Source organism: Salminus brasiliensis, chromosome 12 (genome assembly GCF_030463535.1).
Source record: "Salminus brasiliensis chromosome 12, fSalBra1.hap2, whole genome shotgun sequence".
NCBI lineage: Eukaryota > Metazoa > Chordata > Actinopteri > Characiformes > Bryconidae > Salminus > Salminus brasiliensis.
The window spans coordinates 12,095,074-12,111,460 of record NC_132889.1 but is presented as its reverse complement, the minus strand read 5'-3'; the positions used below and the strand labels follow the sequence as shown (position 1 = coordinate 12,111,460).

The 16,387-nt window shown below is 40.8% G+C and overlaps 1 protein-coding gene across 11 annotated transcripts in view; it reads left to right on the top strand.

Annotated features, from left to right (window-relative positions):
* The window catches only part of cep112 (centrosomal protein 112), a 161,090-nt gene that overhangs the window by 73,324 nt on the left and 71,379 nt on the right, over positions 1-16,387 (top strand). For 10 of the 11 annotated variants that reach the window (XR_011980728.1, XR_011980727.1, XR_011980730.1 and 7 more), the window contains 3 exons: positions 4,846-4,981; positions 9,490-9,597; positions 15,155-15,337. Coding sequence is in view for 5 of the 11 variants with exons in the window: in XM_072694215.1 (XP_072550316.1) it covers positions 4,846-4,981; positions 9,490-9,597; positions 15,155-15,337 (427 nt within the window). In the remaining 6 variants the exon portion in view is untranslated. The remainder of the gene's footprint in view (positions 1-4,845; positions 4,982-9,489; positions 9,598-15,154; positions 15,338-16,387) is intronic. The other variant, XM_072694214.1, reaches the window with a different exon arrangement.

The window sequence follows — 16,387 nt, the reverse complement described above, 5'->3', positions numbered from 1 at the left end:
ACATAAGAAAAACCACAAGAGCTTGTCTCCTTTACCAACAAGAACCAGTTACAGAAGCAAAGGACCGTTCAAGATTGTAAAAAATTCATTGGGTTTCTAAAGAATCCTCATTGACCAATATCTTCCCAAGAATTGTCTTTAATTTGTTCTTGAGAGAAGTCCCAAGTTTGTATGCATGAAACGTTTTTTTTTTTTTTAAATGCACATCACCCTTATAAATTCCAAATAAGAAAACGTTGTTGAGTGTCACAATAAAAACTGTGTGGGTTTTTTTTTTAGGAATGGTTGGTGAATTAATCATTAACTCATTAACTTTGAATTTCTTTTTTTTTTTTTTTTTTTTTTTTTTTTAGGGCTTACTCCAATCTTGAACACAGTGTGTTGGTAATATCATGACATGTTGGATCATTGACATCTAGTGACTCCTGGTTAAAACTCCTGTATTTTTAATATTGCATTATTTATCACAAAAAAAAACAAAAAACGTTTTTTACAAAAAAAAACCACGAAGACCTGTTTCATAGTGTTAATCAGTTTATAGTGAACAACATGAAATTACACAAAGTCATTCAAAAGTTTAGGGTCTTAAGTGCTATGATGAAAGTGCTATTTGACTGTGGTATACAGCTGCGTGAGGTGACTAGGCCACCAGGTTTTGCTTTGCTTGCTTCACCCCACCATCCTCCCCCTCCCCTGCACTTCCGCCTCTGGTTCGAGAGACGGTCCATGTCGGAAATGAAAAGCCAGCAGAGGGAAAATGAATGGGAAGCCGAGGGCCACTGCCGCGTTTGAAGGTTGGGCGCAGCGGGCCTCTCCAGTCATTTTTGTACCGCGGCGAGTTCCCCCCATTGGCACTCTCTGTTCTCCACATTGGAGGCGTCTCGTGGTTTCGGAGGCTTGGAAAACGGACCCTCCTGTCTGGCCTGTGGCTAGGCGGAAGCTCCGTCACCCTTTCCTTAAGTCCTCCCTCTCCTTCTCCTCTTGCCCGCCAGCCACCCCCCTCGAGAAGCCCTTAAAGAGCACGGGATGAGAAGGATTTCCTCTGGTTCGATGGCACGTCTTTAATTTGAGCCTCCTCTCCTTCCACTTCTCTGACCAGAAAACCCCATTCCGAAAAAGCCAGTGCGGCCTCAGCAGAGCTGGCATTCCCCTTTTACCGCCCTCTGTTTCTTTATTCGTCCACCGCCATTGCCATCCCTCCTTCTGCCCTCTCATCTCACCCTTCTCGCTGTGATGGATGGTGACAGACTGTCTGCTCCTCACCTCACATCACACACTTGAAGCATACCCACAGCAGCTCGTACCAAAGGCAAAAGCATGTTCAGGGCAACTGCATGACCGAGACCCGAGTCTCAAAGGGAAGTCAGAGATGGGCTTTACCTGATGTTTCAGGAGTCCAGTCCTTAAGGAAACATATTGTTCACGTTAGAAGATTGGGGGTTTGAAATGTCAAGTGTGCATTTACATAGTTCTGTTAAACTGGAATAGATTGTAAACCCAACATTGGTCTCTTAAATAGCCCAGTCTTCATGTATGACTGACAGCCCTCTGTCACTAACAAACAAAACACGCAGCCACGAGCCATGAGAAGTCGCTTTTTTTTTTTATATAGCTTTTTACTTTAAATTGTGCTTGTGATTTCACAGATCTTTAGGGTTTACTGAGGTTTTGAAATCTCTTACCAAGTTACCAGCCCATATATAGCTAGAAGCTCGTTTATATAGCTGCACTGCCAGCCCCGTCGTCCCTCATGGACCCTTGGGAGGACATATTCCTTCCTGCCAGTAATGATATGTGAAGTGACAAGTGGAACGGTAACAAATGATACATATAATAAATGTCCCTGCCCTGCACATTTTAGTGTTGAAATCCTTGATGGTAAGAACTACTTCTAGAAGGGACAGTCTAGCACATAAGCAAAATTTATAGTTACCAGACAGTCCAAAATATGCTTCCTTCATTTTACACTGGAGCTGCAAGGCTAAAGCGAGTAAAACAGCAAAGCCAGTAATTGAAGCTAATGCTTTAGCAGTTGCCGCCCTGCAAACTACATGCGTGCATAATCACAGACTTCTTTCAAAGTGCCTCAGACTGACCAACTAGTTTGTCAGAACTGTATGATACCCGTGTTCAATCCCTCTACAGAGTTGTGTACATTTTATTTTTGGCTGAATTGTTGCTTTAACAAGCCCGTTCTTTAAGTGAGCTGAGCTGTCCCAGGATCAGGATTGAGAGCCACTGCTGTTGATTATTTATTATATTTATCATTTGCTATCGCAAGTCACTTAGGCTTCCATCATAGGCATGATGGAACAGGTCCAAATTCTTTATTTTAAAGACAGCTACAGTCTGATGTATATGGCTGTTTCTGTGGTCGCTGACGTGCCCTCTTCTTCTCAATCAGCCACTTTGTCTTTCTTCTCCTTCAGAGTCTCAAAGTTCAGAGAGCTATTTTTGCGGCTTCGTCTCTTTCCCATCTTTTCTTTTTCAGTCACCCCCCCCCCCCCCCCCTTTTTTTTTTTTTTTCTCTCTCTCCAAAGCGGGCTGCTCCACATCAGAGATCCAGAGAAGGTCCTTTTGTGTCTGCCTCTGCCCTGTAGGCATTCATGTTGCAAGGCAGATTAATAATTACAGACTTACAGAGCACACAACATTGGAGGGATGGAAAAAAAAGACAATTTCTGGATCTTTTGATGTCAAACATGAGAGAGACCAAAATTACACTGGGGTTGGGGGGGTGGCAACTTTTTTGGGTGCATTTTCTCGCCCTTTGTTGACATTATTTCTTGTTATTATTATGTCTTGCATTTGTGTGTGCATTAAAAAAAGACACTGACTAAAGCGGGACAGATCCCACATCAGAGATGTTCTGTAGGTGGTGGTTTGTCATTGAACCTTGTGAAACACTTTGGGAAAAGTCTTCCGTGGGCACTTTTTTTTTGTTGTTTGTTAAAGGATTTCATGTCCGGGACTGCTAGTCTGAGCACTTTCTTTGGACTGTGTAACCACAAGTACATGAATTGTGACTATGGAATTAGCTCTATATTAGATGTTCCTCTCTTAGCTTCCGGTAAACCCCCCCCCCCCCCTCCCTTCCCTTAAATGCCTCACCTTCCTTCATGACATCAAACAGCCTGATTTCATTACACATCGTGTCGTAATCCGTGTTGCCTGTGTGCTGGTGTTGAGTCTTTCGGCTCTTGTGGATGTGGCAGTTAGCGTGTTTGATTGCATACTAATGTTTTGTCTCCCGGGCTCTAGCGAATCTTCCTGTCAATTAAAAGCAATTACCACAGTAATTACACTCACAGGAAAGGGAGTGAGGTGCCTTTCTCTGCGTGGATGCTGCACACACACACAAACACACACCCTCACGCATAAGCATTTTGAGGGGAGCTTGACAGGCTCTTTGTAGCAGTCAGTCTCATCCTAGGTTGAGGAGTGTCTTAACTCTGACAGCTCTTTTGGCTGCTGTCTCTCAGTATTGTTGTTAGACATGGCGCTAAAGCTTTGTTTGTTTTGCTAGCTGGAGCTTTTCACCCCCCCCCCCCCCCCCCTCCTCCTTTATTCCCCACCGCTATGGTTTGATGTGTTGTAATGGGCACTGAAGTTTTCTTTTCTCTGGGAAAAGTGGCACCAATCAGGTGATGAAAAGTAGGCATCTTATTTTTTTTTATTTTTCAGTCAGTGTAATTTTTTCCCCCTAATAGGTCCCACCAAAGTAGGTTGGAGCACAACATGAGCAGTTTATGTCTTTGTATGTGCTTTTTCCTTCCTACATTGCATGCCCGGGGACATTATAGGCTTGGATCGGGATCTGTGAGTAGAACTGGGCTAGCTACCAGTTCTCTTGGGTGGAATACTATAGATACTTTAGCTTATGTATTCAGACCCTTGGTGTAGCAGCTTTTTCTGAAAGATCTGTGAACTTGAAGACCTAGTGTGTGTGAGGTTTTTGTTATTTATTTATTTATTTATTTATTTATTTATTTTTGCATGTGCATTTTACATTTTCTGAGCAAAATCATCAGAAAAAAACAGACAAAAATGTTGCTTTTCCACATCAGGACCTACGTATTTGTTTTTATTTGGCAAGTTTGATTTTTTGTTTTTTTGGGGGGGGCTTTTTAAAAATGTAAAACATAAACATAAAAAAATGTATTCATGACTAATGGAACAATAATCCATCGATGCCTTGTTACTGGTGAGTACAGTACAGCACTGTATGCTTCTGATTCTGTCATCTGTGCCTGATTTTGTCACTATTTCCTCTACTAAACAACCCATATCATACCTAAGTACTTGTGCTGATGTTGAATACACCTCCTGTTGGGGTACCAAGTGTACTGAATCAGGAGGTATAGCAATGGTGCAAACCACTCAAGCCACACAGTCTGTGTTACTGTCATGTGTTTACTGTTAATACTGGCATCAGTTAAATGAAATATATTTTCCAGTTAATATTATCAACATCCCCTGAAACAAAATAGTCATTGGAGACAACTGCACTTCTACAAGCCAACTGTTTTAGCACTGGGATAGACTTGGATTTTGGTTGGTCCCCGTACATCACTGTACCGCACTGCTGCCTGCTGGAAACGCTCCATAAATGACTTGAAATACATCTAATTACATTAACAAATATTAAAGCTAAGAACATGTCAAACCTTTTTTTCTTATCAGGTTGCCATTTCAGAGCTGTGAGGTTTTTTTATTACCCTTTCAAAATATATTGTGTATATAGGTAATATGTATGATTCTACATTCTTTCAGCATATAAAGACAAACATTTGCCTTTTTGTTGATCTTTTTGTTTGTTTGTTTGTTTTTATGTGCATGCTCCAGGGAGAAAGAGGAGCAGTTAAGCCGTCTAAGGGAGTTACAGAGGCAGCAGGCCCAGCAGGCGGAGCAGGCTCTGGAGAGTTTTAAGAAGCAGGTGGAACTCAGCTCAGAAAAGGCCTATGCTGACATGAAGCAGCAGGTGAGCATCAACCAACACTCCTCCCAAGAACTCACTCTCACCCGCACACTGATAATCCTAACAAGCCCGTCTCCATGGTTCTGCTCTCAGTCAGATGGCTGTTAAGCCACAGAAACCGAGTTGGCTCTAGCCGGTGTTTTGGTTGCAGGAGCTGTCCTATAGTCCAGACAGGCAAGACTGAACTAATCAACAGGAATGACTGGTTGTAAATCTACTCAGCTAGTCCAGACTGTCTCGGCAGATATCGCAGCACACGCGAGGAGTCTGCGTCTCTGCATATGGCAATGGGTATTTCACACATCTGGCTAGTATGAATGTATCGCATTAAGATCAGTTGTTTATTTTTTGAGGATGGTCTAGGAATGCAGGTTTTTGCAGGATTGTGAACTCAAAGGATTGAGAAAACGCTTGGGTGAGAAAAGGTTGGTTAATGTACTGATATGTTGATTTCACACGATACCTAGCCCCCCTTAAACATGCTAAAATTAGTTTCACATATGGTATTGTTGTTTTTTTTTGTTTGATTTTTTTTTGTGTGCTGCGCTCCTATATTGAGTATTAGTTTACATTTTTGAGACATACTTTCAAAACTTGACTATGATGAAATATGCGACGTGTTTAAACTGATGAAAATGACACTGTGCCGTTCACAAAATGTTAAATATGGACTTTCCATTCATAGCCATAACAAAAAGTACTGCAAAGTGTTTTAAAGGGTTTAAAGGTACTACAGAGTTATGCTGAATTACTGAAAATGGGAGTTGATTCTGATTATCAAAAGTTTTCATATAAATATGTAGTTGTTAACTTTTTTGGTACTGTTGTACAGAGAAATGCATTTTTTTTAATAAAAAAAAAAAAACGTATACTGTTTTTAGTACCTAGAATAAGTAAATAAATTCGAGTACATTTATGCTATGACTCAAGAAAAAGAATATTCTGCTTTCATGTTAAAACAATACAATTGAGAACACATCACGTCTTTTACATAATGTTGTAATGATATTCAGTAAAGAATTATTCCTAAATGACCCCTTCTTAATCAGCAGTACCAAGTACATTTATCATACTTTGTAAAGTATGGGCATTGTAGAATGGCAGTGCAACTATTTGATCCTTTGGTTTATTGTCATGTTGCATGGCACAAATCTTCAGACTGACAACTAAAACAACATAAAAACTGTAGTACTTTGCCAGCTGACTACAATAAAGATAATTTAAAAACATGTATAGCAGTGATATTTGAAATTTTGCTTTTGCATGCATGATCTATTTTTAAATATAGAGAAGAAAGAATCAATCAGTTGAGTTGAAAACTAAGTAAATACCATAATGACATGACGCTGAAAAACTGACAATATTCATGATGTACTTAAAGCTGTATTTTGCTGTAGGAAGTCTAGTTAGAAATACTCTGCTTATATAAAACTAGCTTTTATTCATTGCTGTTTATGCTAGAACAGATGGGTAGGAATGGGTTTTAAAAAAGTGAAGTAAACAATTCCTTTATTGCCCAGTTTCATGTTACAGTTCTTACAGAGAGCTGTTTATACAAAAATATGAAAGGAAGTATGCCTTATGACAGAAGTTCAACTCATCGTTTCCTCCATAAACAACACTCCTGCTTCATACCTCCCTCAAAAAGCCACCTCACAGCCAGCACACAGTAGGGTGCTCGCATGAGTGTTTGATCAGTCCGCGACAGTGCGGAAGACTGCAGGCCTCGTCATGGAGCCTCCACTGCGCACATCCTGCTCCCAGATGCTGGAGTGGAGCACGGCGGCGCCACCGAGGCGCATGAACGAGCGGGGATTTCTTCTTCCTCCTCCTTGTCCTCCACCTCCTGCCACAGCTGCCTACAACATGTGCCCATGTCCCTTATACAACAGCACACTGAGTCCCTGTAACTGTCACAACAGGCCATGTTTTATATTGGTATTTTCACATTACGAAACAGCTCTAAATGCCTTGACTCATTTTTGAGGTTTGGAAAGAGGCAACTCTGCTTAACATAATGCTGTAAGACTGCAGTTTGAAGAATGAAAGATGCTCTGTATGTTGTCGCAGTCTGAGTTTGACATGTGAAGACTTACTTTTTTCCATACATAACTGATTGACAGTGGTTACTAAGAATTTTGCATGTAGATGATGTTTTGTTATGATCATGATGATGTTTTGGAGGTATTGGGTAACGTCCCACAAAATATGTAATGATGACCATGAGTAAATTTAAGCTGATGTTAAGCTGATCTTTCGGCATTGCATAGATATAAATAAAGAACTATAAGTTAAAAATTAGCACAACCTTTCATTAACAGGTCAACAAATTCATAACCCAGAGAGAGAAGCAAAAAGCTTGATGGGATCTAACAATATAACTGCGTCAGCAGAGTCCAATTAACATGAGGGGGTCCAAATGGGAGGTTCCAGCACCTTAAAGCTCTTATATAATGTCACTGTGTCCTTCCTAAGCACAACAACCATTTATCGAGCATCAAATAATCCAGTGTCCTAAAGTCTCTGACAGGGGGAAGGAGAATGAGTGGTTGAGGAAAGGTCTTTTGACCTGTATGTCACTCAGATGTCTAGTTGTCCCATAGTTCATACTCTTGTGGATTGAGCCCACTTCTTAAGTTTCAGTTCTGCCCAACACAGTAAAAGCATCTTTATGCTTAAAAGAGTGCATATTAAAGGTGATGTATCTCTTTAAATGATTTAGGTCAGTTAAATATGTATAATGTATAATATGTAAAATAATTAATAACAAGAGTGTAAATGTGTGGTTGTCTCCAATCACTCCTATCAGAGTGTAAATTTATGTAAATAAAAAATATATGTAAATAATCCCATTTATATAATTAATTTACATTTCTGCAACATTACAAGTGCCCAGGAGCATTGTGGATTCTATCCTCTGCATCCAATATATGCCAAACTGTTGCTTTAAGCTTACCTCTCAGTTGTCTGCAAGCCTGTCGCCCAGTATACTTCAAGTCTTCAAGACCTAACCCACACAAGTAACTTGAACACACTTTAACTGATCCATCCATTAATTGAGCTTCTAAGGGCATGAATTGTCAATTATTAGTCATTTTTGAGTGTCAGGGGAAAAGCAAAAAAAAATTAACACAAAATTGCACAGAAGACCCAAAATCTTAGATAATAGCCAATATTTCTGTATTTACTGGGTCCTCTTTTTAACCATTACAGATTCTACCGATCTTAATTCTATTCACTTTCAGTTTTTCATAAAAATCTACAGTAAGGTTATTCCACACCTTCAGAGGTCTGGAGTTGTTGGATTAGTTTTGAGCAAGGTGAAGTCATCACTCCAAGTCATTCCAAACCCAGGGAATGATGTTACTGATGACAGATTTGAAGGTGAAAGGTGCAATTGCTGTTTTTCTGATAGGAACAGTGTTGGTTATCTACCAGGTGTAGCTCAGCCATTAGGAGTCCTTGATTTTGAACAATTTGAATACATAAAGTTTTACCAAATGCTGTAGGTAAAGAATCTTTGAATAATTTGCCACTTCTTTAAACGGCTCTTCATACTCAATTATCTCACTTAAATAAATAGTTGTTTAAAGAACTTCCATTATAGATATGTTGAGCGACAAACATTATTATTCTAGTGCATTGCTTTAAAAACATATTCATTGGCATCTTCCTGTTTATGACTATAAGAGGAGGTAGAAGAGAGCTCTCTGAATTAGGGACATTCACTTTGTACAAATTCAATGTTGACATTCTTCTTGGGGAAAAAAAAACTATCTAAAATTTCATTTTTGGAATTTGAGATCTTGATTTGTAGAGCTGATTCTATCTTTATAGTGATTCTCTGAACACAGATATTTAGATAATTAGGCCTCTTTACTTATTTGAGCAACAAGGTACCTGTCTTTCATATAGCCTTTATTATGCTGCTCTCTTGTTTGATTTTGCTGCTGTAAAAACTGACTTTCCCCGTGGGATAAATAAAGTGATCTATCTATCTATCTATCTATCTATCTATCTATCTATCTATCTATAGGGTTAATTACTTTTCAGAGATTTTCTTCATTTCATTAAACACCATATAAAAAGCACTACTTGAGTATTTTTGGAAATGTTTGTGTCAATATTTACATTTTTATTTTTCATAACAGAAATCAGTGAACTGCATGTATCAGTGCTATAAACGATATTGATGCTTTCAGGCTATAGTGGTAATACATTTGCCAAATTATTACACGTCGTTTAGAAAGTGTTAATAGGGTGAAAAATAAAGAACATTCTTAAAGTAACCTGGACAGAACAAGAGTAAGCAAGAACAGTAAGTAAGGTATTTTCTTTTACAGAGTCAGAACACCTGTTCATAAATGCCAAATTTTTCTTTTCAAATGTTTAGTGCTTGTGTGTGTATTATGAAATCCTTACGTAGGAAGTCTTCAAATCAAATGTTTCCCTTATTTCTTACTTCATTATTGTCTTTTTGTCCACTATTCTCATTTGCTTGATGATTCCAGATGGAGAAAGTTGAAGCAGATCTGTCCCGATCCAAGTCACTAAGAGAAAAACAGACCAAGGAGTTCAGTTATCAATTGGAAGAGCTAAAACAGAGATATGAGCAGCAGGTGAGTGGGAAGTGGGAGGGGATTGTGATTTATTTTTTATATTCTTTGATTATGGTCTGTAGTGGTACACTGTGTCTCCTATGTGTAGTAGTTAGAGGATGGAGTCTAGCAGAATACTTTGAATACCTATATTGTCATTATGCTTGTACAGTACAATGAAATATTTCTATTTACATATCCCAGCTTGAAAATGTGAAGATACCAATTTGAAAAGCTGGCAACAGTGGCCGCTTAGTGGCACGGGTATCGAACCTACAACCCTATGGTCAACAACCTAGTGTTCTAAGCTCTGTAATGTGCAATCTCTGTCTGACTTTTGTGTGAGTTCACTGTATGTTCAAATGCACAGACAATGGCATTTGACCGCTCCATTTGCAGCTCAAAAAGCAAGTGAAAGTCATCTATCACAGAGCATCTATCACAAAGCCAAATTGTGTGAAGGCTATATGACTTGGTCTCCAAAGCAAGTGTGCAGTGGTCAGAACCTGCCAAAACCAACCAGTAAACCGGTGATTGGGTTGCCAATGAGCAAAGGTGAGCCAAGACTAGTCATCAGGTCCGATCCCACAGACGAGCTACTGTAGCGCAAACCTCTTTATAACCTCAACAATGTTAAATACTTTGTCTTGTGGTGTCCATGTCTCAGTGGGTCTGGGCTATTTTAGTGGTACAAGGGGGATCTACACAATATTTGACGGGTGGCTTTAATTTTGTGATGAATCAGTGTACAATACAAATATATTTTATATTCAATTCAGAAAATGATTTCAAACTGTAGCTGTGATATAGACGACATGGCCGTGCCAATGTCGGTTCAGCAGAGTTTGCTCTCTTATAACTGGTGAAGCACCTGTCATAAACTCAGATCTAATTTCTAAATTCCATTTCATGTTCCTTTATCATATCATTCCCTAAGATCCTCCTGCACAAAAATCTAAATGACTTTCCTTCTGATCGAAAATCCCATCAGCTGATGATAAATTGCCTTGTTAAAATAAAACAAATTCAATTAAGCCTCTAAAATGTTCCCGTTATCATCAGTACCATCTATTTTGTAGGCCACATAAAGCAGACGCCCTTCACTTTGTAATTTTATCACGTTGCAATTGAACATGTCACTCCATGAAACAGTGGAACAGAAGCAGATTCCCTGCTGGATAATTAATTCCATATTTCATTACAAATTTATCCTCATATCTGAAGCAGCTACGCAAACTGTATCCAGAAGCTATACAAAGTCGGCACAGTGAAATGAACTACACTGGTGTGCAGTGAACTCTTGTAGTGCACATATGAGGGCAAATTCCACTCTGTAGGAGCTTTGTAGAAACTTCCATAACTAGAACTCTGCATCTAAGAAATTCAGTTCCAAATGATTGTACATAATATAAATGTAAAGACATTAAAAACCTTAAACATATTTCTTTATAAGATTCACTATGGTACATTTAGGACTGCATGATGTCCATATGCACTCTGGCAACCAGTAACAGGTGCCATAAGATGGTAAGTCTGTGGTGAACTTTTTAAAGAGCTACTTTACAGCTCATTAATTTTGAACAAAGATATGCCAGTGTTTTTGGTTTTCTTTACACTTGTTAGTTAGTTTACTTTACTTACCTAATAGTTACAGTGGGGGGAAAAAAGTATTTAGTCAGTCACCAATTGTGCAAGTTCTCCCACTTAAAAATGAGAGAGGCCTGTAATTGACATCATAGGTAGAGACAAAATGAGAAAACAAAAACTTAGAAAATCGCATTGTCTGATTTTTAAAGAATTTATTTGCAAATAATGGTGGAAAGTAAGTATTTGTTCAATAACAAAAGTTCATCTTTGTTGGCAATGACAGAGGTCAAACGTTTTCTGTAAGTCTTCACAAGGTTGGCACACTCTGTTGCTGGTATGTTGGCCCATTCCTCCATGCAGATCTCCTCTAGAGCAGTGATGTTTTGGGGCTGTCGGCGGGCAACACAGACTTTCAACTCCCTCCAAAGGTTTTCTGTGGGGTTGAGATCTGGAGACTCACTTTGTTTGGTGACTTTGCAGGAGAAGGCAAAATGTTCTGTACTGTGAATGGAGGTTAACGTAAAATAAGAATTTTTCCAAGTAATTTAAAGCATTTCTCTTGGTCTATTCATTCAAAATATATAATTTTAATATAATGTGTACAGAGCGGCTAAAGGGATCAAATGTAAAAAAAAAAAAAGTGAATACTAAAAACAGACAAATGGTTGTAGATGTTTTTCATTGGACAGCAGCGATATATTCATATATGAAACTGTGTGTTAGTCAGATGCAGAGTTCTTGTTAATAAAGTTCTTACAGGGAATACCTGATAAATACACAAAAGCCTTTTAAAAACCTGAAAACATCTCTCCACCTCCCCGTAATGCAGCGTCCCCTCCGCCATTTACTGTAGAGTAATTGCCTGGCATGCCGTGTCAATTGTTTTAAATTGTTTCGAATGGAGATGGCTGCTGTCCATGATTTGTTGATAAAGAGCCAAATAGACTTTGTAATCATTTATTTTTTGATGGCATGACAAATGAGGTTGCCAGGGTAGCGTATCACTTCATATCCACTAGTGTCAGGCCAGAATTGCAGAATAAATGGAATTCTGTCATCCTTTTTTACAGCAACAGTTTGTGGCAATGTGGCAAAAGTCTTTGAGGAAATCTGAGCTTGATTGATTGATTTTTGTTTTCCAAAAAAAAAACTAGTAGTGACAGAAACTAAATAATCTGATTTTAAAATGGCTTGGCACATGACTTGTTTCTTCCCTCTTAAGGTGCTTTACAATCAGATTTGAACCAGTAACATCAGTAATGGTAATGTTGTGTAAACATTTCTTTAAACCTTTAAACTCAAGGTCTGTTCGTGTGTCTCTGTGCATACTTTGGTTCTTTACGTTTCCGAATAATTATTAGTAGTTAGTGAATAATGGGTCATAGAATATTGAAGCTCTAAATGACGTTTCTTAAAAAAAATCTTAATATTACTATGATTCTTACATTGTATTATAATTAGACAATTAGACTAGATTATTGTATGATTCCTCTATGTCTTAGTGCAGTGATCTAAGAAGCAGCTAGGCTTTTGTTTTTTCCTCATGTCTTTTCCATTCAAACTGGGAGAAGCTTCAATGTTTAGAACAGGCAGTTATGAGTACACTGGGCCTGAAGGTCACGTTCAACCATTCATGTGGCCACAAAGGGACATTCCCCAACTTCCCCAGGGCATGGTTCAATGGGACTTTAAAAGAGAGGAACTCTATAGAAGTGCTGTTCCTCCGTGACCTCCACCCCGCTGCAACGTCACAGCCAAGCTCCTGTGAGCTCTGCTCCCTGACATTGAACTGACGTCCAAGGCTACAGCCAGCGGTGGGGGTAGAGGGGCAGATGAGTCCGAGCTTCCATTCTGTCATAACTGGGTGACTAATCCAATCTGCTCTTTAGATCTTCGGCCACGGCACACACAAACAAAGTGCCCCGAAATGTAACACACATTCTTTTCTAGTTTTCACACACGTCCACACATACCCAGGAAGTGTCTTCCTTTTCTGTACTTTATAGGGCAAAATAGATGCACCCCCCCCCTGGCTTTTTCTACTGCATACCACACCCCTGCTGAGTGCAGCCAGGCTCCTCTCCTCACCCCATCCATGATCTTCCCCAGGGAGTCTCCTTGACTGGACCGCTTTTCTCCCCATTACCTCAGCACCTCGGTTCCTAGAGGGGGGGCGCTAATCACATCCAAGCTCGCTGACAGCAGCCATTCAGCACTGCCACTTTAAGAGCCTGGCACCCAGCAGCCTTTTCTCCCCTTCTCCCTGTGACGTCTACAATGAGGCGGCTGTGTTTTTCCCGATCCTCTTCTTCGTCTCGTTGGTCTCCCTCCGTCCTTTTGTTAATACACTTTACCACGGATCTTCACTCCCGCGTCAAAGCGATTTCGATCGGAACTGTCACGAGTACGAAATGCTTCGTTGTCTGGTTGGAATATGTCACTTGTGCCCGGAGCGCGCAACAGCCAACTATGCACTGGAGGCGTCAACTTGAGTTAGCCACTGATCAGTAAACCATGCATGCATATGTGCATGTATGATGATATTGTACCTAACAAAACCCACTAACTACACGGTAATGCAGTTAGAGATGTCATACGCAACTCAACTGTCAGTTAAGAAGACAGGAGTCTGTCTTTCAGGTTTAGGATCCACCGTTCCTTGCTTTGATGTTCCTTAAACCATTTCTCCAGGCTTCTTCTTTTGGCTGGTCAGTTTCTTCCCTAGCACCAAGTCTGCATGAACTATGCATCCATCGCTTGCCCTTGTAGAGGAGAGCTGTCCGAAAAGCAACAAGACTGGCAAAGGCAATGTTAGCCTCTGAAATCTGAAAATCTGCTGAAACTGAAAAGCTGGTGCCATGGGGCTCCTTTAAGCATCTCTTTGTGGCCTTCTCTCCATCTCGCTGGGGGGAAATTCTGGCTCCTCACGGCCGCCCCATTCATCACCTGCTCTCAATAGCAGTGCCGCAGCGTCTGGCTGGCAGGCCAGGTAGGGTGCCGAGACACACAATGTGCTGTGGATTAGCATCAAAGCCGCAGGGACCAGGCCCTCTCCGCGCCAGGCAGCCTTTCACAGCCGGCAGGGAGACTGGGCAGGATCGGCCAAGGTCATCATCCCCCCTGTCAGGAGGGGAGTGGGAACGGACCCTGGGAACCAACGGGGCCGGCTTCTCAACGCCCAGCACCGGCTCACCGCACAGCAGGTGCAGGACAGCGAGATAATGCTCCCCTCTCGCTTTTGTGTGCTCTTTCAGCATTTTCTTCCATCTCATTTTTTGAGTATTTGGACACATTTCTCTCCCAGTGAGAATCGCTACTCTTGCTACAGCTTTACTCCTTTGGTTTTAATCTTGAGTTGTTGTAAATTAGTAAATGGATATCCATTCGGAAGTGATTGCCAGAGTTAGGTGGTCATCGGACTGATGGACATCAACATGGAAGCTAAAATAGCACCCGAAAAGGTGTTTTTGAAGAGTATTGGATCTTTAACAATCTGTTTGGAATACATATGATTATTGCTATAGTATATCCTATAAAGTCTTTTTTTCCCCTTCTTTTCTCTCCATGGCAATGTTCTTTTCATACTTCGTATTGGATGATTACGCCCTATAATGATGCTTTAGGCATCTCTCTTAGACGATTTTTCCGTCCTGTCACGTTCTGCGCACAGGGTTGCCTGACTAGGCAGATGGCTGCCCCATTCCAGCCTTTACAACTGGCCTAGACATCACGCCTCTTTTTATAATGAGCTTCGGAGGAAGGCGGAGGGAGGCGAAAGAGACAGAGCACAAGTAGAGCCTACAATTAGCCCAAAGAATGGGAGGATAGCAAAGGGTATGAGGTAATAGTGATGCAAAAAAAACCTTCGTCTCATTAGGTAGCTAACACCAAACTTTTCCTTTTTTTTTTTTTTTTCGCTGAGCCATGCACAAGTTGTCATGACGACAAGGATGTGCTACTGATGAAGTCTTGATCCTTGTTGTCCAATCAGATTGTGGACCTGAAACTGCAGCACGAACAGGAGAGGACGCACCTATTCCAGAAGCACAATGCCGAAAAGGACAGCCTGGTCCAGGACCACCAGCGGGAGATCGGCAGTTTGGAGAAGCAGGCACGGGCCGCCATGGTTCAGCACCAAGCTCAGACCCAAGAGTGGAGGAAGCGCGATGGACAGGTAGGGGGTCTCTTCCTTTCCGCGTCACCATTTTGTTCTGCTGTTGACAATGTCTGTGTGGTGTTGTTTTTTTTTTTGTTTTGTTTTTTTGTTTTAGCTATTCATTTGCATTATGTATTTATGTGCTATGTAAGTTTTATGGCAAAGTAATGCGTTTGTTTTTACCAATGTATTACTAAAAAACAGATAGTTTGTTTGCGAAACTATGGCCACGTTTCAGCGTCGCGGAGCTTGCAGAAAGCTCTTCGAAAAGAGATTTCTGTATACTTAAATATTGTAGCGCGACTTCTTACTGTGACTTTTTGTGACTGCAGTGTTTCAAGCAGGGTTTAACGAAAGAATTGAAAAGCCCCAGCTGCTGAAACCACAGGTTGCCAGATGAAGGAGGGAAATCTCTAAGCGCAATATGACTATGGCCCTTTATTCAACACCCTGGGTTGCATTTTTTTTGTCCTTTTCTTTCGTCAATTCGGGATGGGTTGGCATGAGTCGACGCTCCGTCGGTGAGTTTTCTAGCCCTGCCGAGTGCGGCGCACTTTGTGAGCGGACAGACAGTTTCTGTCCTTGCACTGCAGGTAGCCGTCATCCCCTTGTAAGGACCGGTTTATTTTCTCATTCTGTTTCCCAGCCTCAACATGTTCACATGTGCCATTTAGCATATATTAATGACATTCCTAGCAGGATCGCTAGAAACCTTCATTTTGTTTAGCAGCAGGTTTCTTATTTCTGCGCCGCCAAGCCCCCTTCTTCCCTTCAGTCCGGCTATCACATAGTCTCTGTGGGAAGCCATTTGACAGCCAAGCCCCCGACTGGGGACACATTTGGCTCTTCAAACCCCAAGATGAAATATAAATTGTCAGCATGGCTAAACCATGTTTATTGGTGTCTACGAGTCAGGCAGTGGTGGCGCTGTATAGAGGGCTGCGGACTCATTAGAAACCTTCTGGATGGAATTGCGCAAATCGCTGGTTTTCTGGGAAAATACTAGTCATACAAAGGTTGGACCTGAATTCACATGATCAAGTTGAACTACTGCGGATTAGGAAAGGT